This window comes from Egretta garzetta, unplaced genomic scaffold (genome assembly GCF_000687185.1).
Source record: "Egretta garzetta isolate BGI_Z169 unplaced genomic scaffold, ASM68718v1 scaffold589, whole genome shotgun sequence".
Taxonomy (NCBI): domain Eukaryota; kingdom Metazoa; phylum Chordata; class Aves; order Pelecaniformes; family Ardeidae; genus Egretta; species Egretta garzetta.
In genome coordinates, this window is record NW_009266282.1 from 1,140,808 (window position 1) to 1,152,168 (window position 11,361).

Consider the following 11,361-nt stretch of genomic DNA (forward strand, 5'->3'; position numbering starts at 1 on the left):
ACTACCTCCCCATGACTGCTCATGCCAGGCAACCCAAATTACTTTTTTTCTTTTTTTTTTTTTTTTTTTTTTACACAGAGTGCACTCCAAAGAGCAATGCCTTTAGAAATAGAGCAAGTATCTCACGGCATTAATGCAGCTTTACTGATGGCTAATTTCAAATTCAACAAAGTAAGCACAGAGCCCTAGCAGAGATTAGTTTAGTTGGATCAGGATTAACGGACAAGCAGGCGGCCTATCTAACACAACACAGCAGGTCCCAGGAGCATCAACTGGTGGGACGTGAATAGTACCCAGTCCGTGTAACTGTTTCCACTTTACACACTCAGCTTTAGCAGTTGCCAGCAAAGACCAAGTGATGGAAGTTGGCATGCAGTATGGCTCCTCTTCTCTTGCTCCTGTATTAGCCTATTTGGTTATCAATGTGCAACCATCAAGCCCAGACAAGGCAAGAGAAATCTACTTTGGTCAGCCAAGTCCTGGGGAGAGGAGGCAGGAACAGCTCTTACCTGTACGTGACATGGTCCATGAGATGCTGCTTGAACACCAAGCTCCACCTTTTAATCATATTCAGCAAGGATGCCTTGAAAGGACGAGCATCGACTTTCATCCAGCTCTGGAAGATGCTGATGGGTTCAATGCGATTCACCTCCTCATAAATCTTCTCGTAGGAGTCGATCTGCTCTCTGAACTGCTGCAGTGTGGGAGGTGTCTTGGGGACCCCATCCTCTGCATGGGCCTCAATTTCTGCAGCGGTGAGGATGTGCCCATAGAGGAGGAACTGGCGGCAGAACTCCTTTCTGTCTTCCCCATAGAGGTAGGAGTAGTGGTCAAAGGCACTGCGGTAATCACAGCAGGCCACCATCACGGCTTGCACACGTCCCATCAGGTCATGGCGCATGTCAGCCAGATCAGCCATGTCCTCCATGTCAGCCTAGAAGAAGAGAGGAGATCATAGTGATGCTGGAGCAGTGTGGTACCTGCTCACTGCCACACAGAACTGGGGAGCTCCACAACCACGGACCTGGTAATGGGGGAAGCCGCTGTGCTCGGCCAGCCTGGGCACCAGCGATGAGATCCGGTAGATGTCATTGAGAAGACTTTCCACCATGTCGTAGAAGCCATCATTCGTGCCGGGGTCCAAGGAGGGACGAAATATTAAATCTGGCATCACTAAATCCAGTTGCACCTCAAAGAGGGGGGCAAGCCCTGCCTTGGGATCTGGTAGGGAAGAATGGAGATGCCAGGATCATTTTCAAGGGGAAAAAAGTGATTTTGAGCCGCCACTAACATCCAACCAGCAGATGCACGCATGTCCCACAGGAACACCAGGCAGGTGTGATAACAGACACCCACTCACTGGGTCCAGCAACATTATGTCTGCACACAACACAGGAGATGCTGGCAAACTGGCTGATGCTCTGGTATCCACAGGAAATACCGGAGAACAGATGAGACACAAGCGATGTAAGGACTGGGAAAAAATGGTGTAGAGGAAAGCCTTAAAGAGACCAGGCTCTTCAGCTAATCAAAAGGGAGTCTGAGAGCTGAACAATTACAGCGCATAAGTACTTGCAGAGGAGGAAAACAACAGGAACCAAGAGGCTCTTTAATACAGTGGAGAAAGGCATGAAAAAAACCCCCAGCAACTGGAAACTGAAGCCAAATGCAAATATAAAATTCTGTGCATTAACAAGATGGTGAAGAACTGGATTCAATTCTCCAACTCAGTGGGCCTCCACATCCAGGAGGGACGCATTCCTGAAGGTGTGGTCTCAGCAGCATGAATGAACCTCCAGGGTGGCCTTAGGCCAGAGGTCTGATTTAGTGACTCCTGAACGCATCTCATCTCTTTGCTGGTCTCATGCTCCAGGACTGAGGTTTTTCTTTCATGCCTTTTATCAGCAGAACTGACTCCTGAGACTCGCCACAAATGAAAGTTGGTGCCACCCTGAAGCTTTGTTCATGAGAGGGCAGCAGATGGCTGGTGCCCAAGCACAGACTTGGGATGACACCTCAATCTTTTCTGTCATTAATCTCTGCAAATCATGCATTGTCCTTTCCATCCCTTGCCCCTAAGTCACCTACCCTGTCTGGAGGCTCCCCCAGCACTCACTGCAGACAGTGCAAGAGGCACAGCAGAAAGCCAGGAAGAAGAGAGCAAATCTTAGGCACAAGGGAGAGCACAAAACAGAAGCCTCCCTTCGGTGAGGTTGAAGCAGGGTTAAGGAACCAGCAGTCACCTGTGTTTTCCAGCAGGTACTTGAGCGAGCACTCAATGGCAGTGAAGAATCCATCCAGGACTATCTCATCCATGTAATCCACATAGGCCTTCCAGTCATCAGATGCTGGGTCTGCAAGTAAGAGGCTCTGGTTTTCCTGGAAGAAAAAGAAGATGCCTTCAAATACAGCAGGGCTGAGTCTGACCTACAAGAGAGGTGCCTACAGTTAAGGACTGATGCCAGTGAAGCACATGGGCACCAGATTCATGGAGGGGTAGGAAACCAGACAGATGGATGTTGCTGGTGGCATGGCCACAATTTGCTCCTCTGTCAAGGGCTGCTTTGTCATCTGAAACAACTCAAAATAAAAACAGAGTGCAGAAGAGGTTTAGCAGCTCTGTGACATGTTCTCCTCCCTCTTCTGTTCTTTTGCCTAGAAAGGTTGGACTAGATGATCCTTGAGGTCCCTTCCAACCTGGGATTCTATGATTCTCCGAGGCCACAGGGCTCAAGGCTGCTTTGCACACCTGGGTCAGGGAGCACTCAGGGGTCTCAAAGGCTCATCCCAAGGAATGAAGACCCAGACCTGGTGGCCTATATAATGGTACCTGGAGTGGATGAGGCCTTCAAGGACTGCTTACACCTCTGCCCTACAAATGGTCATCTCAAGACCAGAGAACCTTTAAACTCAAGAGATTTCAAATAAACCACATAAAAACAGGTAAAGGCTGGGATCAAAAGACAAAGGGGTTGCTAATAACCTCCTTCCTCAGCTTATTGTGTTTCCTTCCTCCAGGGAAGCTCCCAGTCAGGAAATTCAGGGGGTTTTGGGTCACAGCAGGGGTCCATCCTTCTTGGCTTTCCTCCTCCCACCCCACAAGGCCGGGCTGTGCACCCACTCCCTGCACCTCCCAGAAGCCTCCCGTGTTCTGCTGGGATCCTGTCCCCTGTGTTACCATGGCCTCCAAATGCTCCTTCTCCTAAGCCTGCCAGGGGCTCTGAACAGAGACACGGTCACAAAAAAGGTAAGGTCCAGTCTGCAGTGAGCAGAAACCAACACACAACTGCCTGTTGCCAGGGGGTCAACGCTGGCAGCATTTCATGAATGGAGGCACAGGAGAGGGTGCCATTGCCAGCACTGACACAGCAGCTTGGCACACAGGAGATGAAGCAGCATTGCCAGCTGGGCTTGAGCCAACCCTAAGTTTCTGTTCCCCAACTTGACACATCATAGCTGGGTGCTTAAACTCTCAACAGAGCTCTGCCTCTTGCAGACTCACCCTGGCCATGTTGACCTGACACAAGAGAAAGGGGAACTTCATAGGAATGAATTCTGTGGGAACACCCCTCTGAAAACACCACCATTCCCTGTCCTTGTATTTGATAATGTCCCCTTGTTACTGGTGTTTTACTGAGCCTTTACTCCAGAGGCCTCATCCTCATGAAAGAAGGGCAACGGAAGCCAGCATCTAGCTGCCCCGTCTTCGCCTGTTGGTGCAGGTACCCAAGCCCTCACGGTGCTTCTCTCAGCAGCCTCAAGCCTGCTCCCAGGAAGACTTGACCAAGCAAGGGGAAGCTGAGAGCACCACCTCTTGGCCCCTCTGCTGCTGCTCCTCCAGGCTTGGCCAGCACAGGCAGGACAGAGGCATGGGGACACCCCCTTTGGGGCCATGGTGCCTTTCCCTCCCCATGACCTTCAGGCTGCTTTGCAGTTGGTCCTGCCCCTGTGAGCAGCACTGGCGGTGCCAGCCCATACAACCACAAGCCCATATATTCTCCTTGGTCAATCTAGAAAGTGCCCTGGTCTTTTGGGTGGTAGCTGGAGGTGGCTGAGACTGTTAGAGCTGCAGCAGCAGAACAATCTGGGCACAGTAAAATCCTCACCACAGGTTCAGTGTGCAGAGAAGAGGGTTAGAGGTGTCTTGGGATGGCTGCAGACAGCAAGGCAAGGTGAGCAGCGAGAGCTCAGCCTCCTAGAGAGGGTCAGCTGGTTCTCTCCAGCATCTGAGGCCAGATGGTGACCCTCAGGAGCAGGCTGGATCTAAAACTTATCTACCTATCACTCTGAGCAGGTAAGGAGCAGAGCTTTGGGCTTTCTTCCTGGCCTGCAAAGAGGGCTCTCAGTTCTGGAAAAGTTACTGGAAAACACAGAGGTTTTGGACAGAAGCTTTTCTCCTGTCACCCAGATTCTCTACCGACTGTCAGCATCACTTCCCGCTCCCACAGGGGGACTGCAAGTCTGAAACAGAAAGGTCAGCCACAGCCAGGTGCCTCTTTATTCTCAGGTAACTGTTTTGGAGGGGGAGTTTATTTCTGAGCAGGATCCCAGAGCCTGATGCACGACTCCCCTCTAGTGGCTCCAGAACAGCCAGAACTGCTGGAGCCAGACTCCTTCACTGGGCTGCAGCTGCTGCCATTCCTGCCCCAAACTGGGTCCCCATCGGTGTACTGCCAGCAGCCCCACACCACACAGCCGTACCAGCTCGCTCATCAAAGCTATTGTTAATTAACACTGGGTAAGATTTTCGAATTAGTTGACACAGATCTGGACATTTTCAACAGAGAAGAAACACACAGAGCATGTGAAGAGACAACAAACCCTTAGAGAAGGTCCCCCCCTCACCTTCACCAGCGAATGAATCTTCTGCCCTGACTCTCTGATGGTGCTGTAACGCCTTTCCAGACGGTCCTGGCAGTCTTCTAGGCTTAGCAGTGATTCCCTTTTACCATCTTTCCTCTCGAATATGGGTGACACCCATGATTGCATGGTGGTCTGGATTTCCTCAACATTGTTTTTGGCTTTCTGTATCCTCTGTTCAAGGTCATGGACACTATTCATCACCACAGAGATGTGATCCCAGATACCTAGTAAAAAATGAGATGATTGTCTACATGTTTTCAGAGCTGCTGGGCCAAGCTCTTGAGCACCCTTAAGACCAGTCTCTGACTTTTTCTCTTTGGTCTCATGAATTTCTCACCCATCGTTAACACAAGAGACTTACTATCTTGACCAACAGAGCCACTTCTAGCTCCCTCCCACCACAACAAGCCATGGTATGGACAGCCACAGCCTCTGCTTTCTGCTAGAAGTACCAGCACCGCGGGGATATCTGACAGTTCCCACTTATCTCTACCCAGATTTGATCTCCAGTGTTCTGCTACTGGAGTGAGTATCGCGAGGACAATGAGTACCACGGGCTGAGTATCCCCGCCACCATCACTAGAGCAGGGACCTTGCACCTGTAGCCCTAACGCATGGGCTGTGCCAGCCCCAGGTACCAGCGAGGGCTGTATTTAGATGCAGGGAACACTTTCATGCATTTTCATCTGCCCAAAAATCCTTTTATCTTTATTGTACAATGGAGAAAGAGTTTTTCAGTGTGAGGACTTCTGCTTTGCATATTCCCAAGGGAGGATTCTTGTTCCTGTTCATACCACAAGCCTGATGACAGAAATATATATTCCACCTGTGAGCAGTTTGCTTTCACCAAGAGGAAACAATTTGTCTTCCTCCACTCTGCTTTGCAGTTAAAACTGATCAAGCAAGAACAGTGGTTAAATCATCCCAGAGCCATGGTGCTAGTTGCAGTATTTCATCCCTCTGGAAAAGATAATGAGGTGGCCCTGCCTCTTACAGGGACAAGTCCATCCCAGTACCAGACGGCTGGGCCAGGGGTTCCCGCTCCCTGCACAGTGGGGTGAGAAAATGGTGCCCTGAGGACACAGGCAGACAACAGATCACAACAGATGACACAGGACACAACGGGTCACTTGTGCTGGCACAGGGGGGCCAGCACAGGCACTGAGCAGATGCTTCAACCCCAGCCTTGCCAGCTTTTGCAAACCCCAATCTTGCCATCTCCCGGCACCACTACTTACAGGGCAGCCTCTCCTCCCCAAAAGCCCTGGCTGAACCCGAAGGGAGCAGGATCCTGTCCACAACCCCAGCAGATCAAGGGAACGTGGAAAGGAGCAGGAAAACTGAGGGCTGCCCTTCATCTCCCCAGTGCTGGCTCCACTGGAGAGTCATCAGTCCTGCTGGGAACTGCAGTTGGGAAGCAGGTGACGGAGGTTGGGCACATGGGGAAGAAGTCTGAGGAGACCCAAGTGTATGCGTTCTTTCTTTCCCCCTAACAGAGAGCTAGCTCACCCTCCATCTTCCAGTTCAGTGTTTCTTCTGCCTCTTTCAGCTTGAAGTCAATATCCTGCAGCTGCCCCTGTATCAGAGGGTATTCAACCTCTAGGACCGTCTTCAGGACCTTGTTGTATTTGTTCACCATCAGCTCCAAGTTGGCCACCATCTGCCGGTATGATTCCTTGGAGGAATAGATGGCTGCTGCTGTCGGTGGGATGGCTGCCATCTTGCTGCCAGACAGGTAGCTCACCTCTCTCAGCACTGAAACCAGCTGGGAAAACAAGGCAAAGAGCTGAACATGGCGCAATCCTCCTCACCTACCTAGCAGACACTCTCCAATCAACTCTGAGTGTCTTGGGGGTTTCCTGCTGCTTTACTCACAAAGCAGTGTGCTCTGAAAAGGGCCTGGACACCTCCTAGTCCATACCACCTGCCTCTTATTGATCTTTGCCTCTGGTTTTCTTCCCAGCCAAAGACAGACAGCTCTGCTAACTACCCAGCCAGCAAAATCTATGCAGGCTCTAGAAGCCAGGATGATCTCTGGTCTTCCCAGCTATCCTCATCAATAGAGACTTGTAGAAACACCATGCCTGCCAGCAGAACTTAGCAGTTATCTAAGTGAAAGATAAGATGGCTCCAGTTCTGTTGGTTTGCTGGGCTGACTGGCAAAAATAAACAATCAAACAAACAAATGAATAATAATACCATGGCCCCAAGCCCAGTGACTTAAAACCTCCTGTGGCCACCTTTCACCAAAGATTTCTGCTGGAGCCTTCTCCCAGCCCAACCAAAAGCACCCAATGCCAGCGCATGTTTGAATTGCAACGGAACTGGATTGAGGGGGATTATTAAATCATGAACCCAAGTATAACAAAGGGAGCAGTGAGATATTCCAGTGCAATACATCACTTCTAAGACTAAAAATCTTTGCTCAGTTTAGTGGTTAGTGAGTAAAATGCTCCTGGAACTGCACGTGTTGGCAGGGTGACAGAAATTCAGTATGTTGTATGGGCAATGGCAGGGGTGAAGAACCCTCCTGGCTGTGGCTGAGCCTGGGATGCAGCTCCCTAAAAATCACCTTTCCCTTCAGTTGACAGATTGTATCATCCCTTCCTGTGAAGATGGGGGGAAGAAATCCCTCTCTGATCCTATCCTGTTCACTCCCTCGGGTCCCAGTTCCCTGCCCTTATTTTTCATAGGAAAACTGGAAAGCTGCAGGCACAAACAGAAGCAGGTGAAGCCACAAGCACAGGGACTGCATGGCCAGGGGCCTTTGTCACTGCCCTGGGTGACAGGCAGGGGCTATTGAAACCTCTCCACCATTGCCTGGCATTAACCAAAAGCCAACATCCAGCAGAACTGGCCAAGGCACCGGGGAAGCATGCTGCCTTCGAAGGGACGGCAAAGGGGAGGGACATGCGATGCAAGTCAGGAAGGTAAGTCATAACACCCGCAGAGTATCTACAATACTAAAGTGACAATGGACACAATAACAAGAAAAGGAAAGAAAGAAGGGGTGAAGAAGGGTGCAGGGGACAGTCTGGAAAGATGCAAGGGGTAGAAGGAAAAGGAAAACCAAGGGGACCAAGGAAGCAAGAGGGCGAGCGAGATAGAATCTCCTGCATGGAAGGTGAGCTCTGGAAGACTCTTCCATTCTGAAGAGTTGCAAATACATCCTGCCTCTAGGTGAAATGCGGTGCTCCTGTCTATTCTGGAGGGCATGAAGGGGCTTCCAAGCAGGCACTTGAGGACATCAGGTAGTCCTCAGTATGGAAAGCTGAGAAGAGTCGTGCAGAAGCACTCAAAGATGGGTAGAAGAGCTGAGAACAGGCATGCTCAGCACATCACAGACTCCAAATCCTGTCACCAGGGTGAAGGGTCGAAAGCATCCCCTGGGGCCATTTGGCTCACACCTTATTAAGGCTCTTCAAAGGAGATGGACAAATCCTTTGACTGAGGGCCAAGTCTGAATGAGCTCTAAAACCTAAACACTTCCCTCTAACAGCAGCCTGCCCAGGGAACAGGGGAAGGTTTTCATGCCAGTGTTTCCCAGACCCCTGACTTTCAGTGCATCCCCAGCAAACGGCACTTTTACAGTTGACAGACCCCGGCTCCCCCCATGCCCCGGAAGCTTTCAATCCATCTATGCACACTGTTGGCTTGGATCCCTGCTCCTGCTTTGGGCAAAGTAGATGGCCAGTCCGCCCTGTGCTGGAGACAAGCTTTAGGGGAACTCTAAGGGACAGAGAAAAGACCTCAAATCTATCGTAAGCCTCATGCACCACAATAAAGGAAATCTGATGGCCATGATATTGGAGTAAGGAACCAAACCTTTCCTGGGTTTTTTATACCCTCTGAGGAAGCTCAGACTTCAGGTACACATAATATGAACCCACCTCTATAGATGATGCCCCAACACTCCCCACACCGGTATCAAATCTGGTCTGGAGATCCTCTCACCAGTTAGACATCTGGCTACTCAGAGACTTTCTGTCACTGGCCTTAACTAGAATTTGCTCTGCTTAAACTGTAATCGTGATCTTTTACCAGGAGACAGAACCCACAAAGAGGATGGTAAATTCATGTTACCCATCACAAAAGGGGTTCCATGGACCTCAGCAGGACAGATCTTGTACTAACCCCACCAGACCTCCTGTGCATGGTGGGGCACAGCTTGGAGACATGCCCGCAGGCAGGCAAGAAAGCTGACTGGTAGAAGTTTTTACCTGGGGATCAAAATTGACTGTGAGAAGTTTGGTTTCTGGATCTCGCCGGATGAGTGGTTGAGTAAGGTTGTACTGCAATTTCTCAGAGACTGTCTGGGACCAGTCCTCATAGAGCTTTTCCTGATACCTGCCAGAGAAAAAAAAAAAAAAAGAAAACATCCACAATGTAGCTACCAAGCCAGCAGACCAAAGCAATAACCAAATGAAAGCCAAGCCCACTTCTGAGGACTGAAGAACATGAAGGAATATTAAAACCCCATCCACGCCATCTCCATAAACAACATGGCTCCAAATACAAACACCTGAAAACCAGTGACGGCATCAAGTCAGGATGGCAAAGACCTCTCAAGCACCATTTTTTGTGGAGGATTCAGATTTGGAGACAGACTTTCAAAAGCGTTTAGCCTAGAGTAATAGATAAGCAGCTACTGGGCATTTCCAAAGTGTCTAAGCAGGACAGGCGCCTAAACCTACACAAATGCCAGGGCTGGGTGCAGTTGCCCTCACTTCTCTCAGAGTCACTGCAGAGACACCTCCAGCCTCAGGGAAATCCAGCTCTTTGAGAGCTCAGCAACACCACCGAGAATGGAAACACAGAGGGCTGGATAGTCCTGGTATCTCAAATCACGCACAGTCCCAACCCAAGGAACAATGTCACTTTTGAATCCTGTTGTCATCTGAGCACTTTGGGAAGTGCCACCCAGAAAACACCATCTCTGCTGAAGCCACACAGGATCCTGCTCCCTTCTGAAAGGCTATTCAGCTTTTTTTCTGGCAGTCAGGAACAGGGCTCCCTCCAACCGCCCTGCAGCAGGCAGCAGCCAGATGGCTCAGCTCCCTTCACTGCTGACAAAGAGCAGACCCTGCAGACATCTTCTTCCCGGGGAGATAGCTCTTCCCAAGGGAAATCCCAGAATGAACAGTTCAGATTCAACATCAAATGTTAAGATATTAAGTCAGAGGCAATGAATCCTGCTCCGAATTGTGAAATATATACATTACAGCCACTGTAAATACACTCTGTGAATGGGCACAAGTGGGTTGAGACTTGTCAGCCCAGGTTTTCCGGCACAGCAGCTTCTACACCCAGCCGAAGCTTACTCCAACGTTCCTGCTAGGCTGCACAGCTCCTATTCCTTCCATGCAAAGTTCCCATTTCAAGATGTCACAGAATGTGGCATATAGCAACAGGATTCCTCCTCCTCCCTCATCCGAAAATGCCCTCTGGCTTAGAAAGGGACATTCCCAGGACCTGGGCTGGCAAATGTGCTGGAAGGTGGCTTAGAAAAGGAGAACAGTTTTTCATACAGTTACAGGCTCACCTGAGCCACCACTTACCTGTCGAGCCGTCGGATCATTTCTTCATACTTGTCTATCACCCTTCTTCCTTCAGCAGAGTCCAAGCAGCTGGTAGCACAACAGACAAGCTCAGCATTACGTTCAGCTCTGGAGGGCTGCAGTCCATATCTACCCCTTCCCAAGATCACCCACCAATTTGCAGGCAGCCTCTAACTGACTGGGGACGTTGGATTTCACCCCCGCCTCATCACCAAAAAACATTTCACTGCACAAAGGCTATCCAAGCCCCAGAGCGCTCTTTCCCAGGCATTTGCATGGAAACCTGCAGTATGGGAACCACATGCTGGGGGTAGAAGGGCTCAGCGCCGCTGGAGGAAGCTTCACACCCCATATCTGCATGGAGCATGGCAAACTCATCTTACCAGCCAGCACTTGCTGCTATCAAAGAGGCTCAGAAGGAAGCAGCATGTGGCTCCGGTTAGATGCAGCTCTTTGCGATGTCAAATTTGTGTCCCTCTAACCATAGGGGCAGGGAAGAGCCTATGGAACATGGGAGGCAGAGCTCTGGCCACACTGTATAACTGCCTCTGAACCCAGGGCAGCAGCCGGCCAGAGTAATTCTTTATAAGGCCATCTTTTCCCCACTGTTTCATCTGCAATATCCATGTTTTCTTGCAAATGGTTGTTGATTTTGGAGGACATTTTGACAAAATCTGAATTAACCTAAACAAAACCTAGCAAAGGGAGTGCCTTAGCAGTCACCTCTGGGCAAGCACTGATCAAACCTTCTGGAGGTAAACAAGTCCCCTAAGCAAACCCCAGCTAAGCCATCTTCATTTTCCTTTGTAACCCTTTTTCCCTTTCAGGTTCCACAGAGGAAACAGCATCATGTCACCCCTGCTGCAGGGCATGTTATTAACTGCTCTAAACAGAGGAAAGAAAATCAGTGCAAAATGCAGATCTTCTTCATGGTTTACAA

General features: G+C 50.0%; 1 protein-coding gene across 1 annotated transcript in view; it reads right to left on the reverse strand.

The window, feature by feature from the left end:
• The window catches only part of DNAH9 (dynein axonemal heavy chain 9), a 201,691-nt gene extending 191,170 nt beyond the window's left edge, over positions 1–10,521 (reverse strand). The window contains 7 exon segments of the mRNA XM_035902634.1: positions 510–934; positions 1,025–1,221; positions 2,244–2,379; positions 4,846–5,087; positions 6,373–6,628; positions 9,084–9,210; positions 10,422–10,521. Of these exon segments, the coding sequence (XP_035758527.1) occupies positions 510–934; positions 1,025–1,221; positions 2,244–2,379; positions 4,846–5,087; positions 6,373–6,628; positions 9,084–9,210; positions 10,422–10,441 (1,403 nt within the window). The 5' untranslated portion in view covers positions 10,442–10,521.
• Positions 10,522–11,361: the final 840 nt, after the last annotated feature.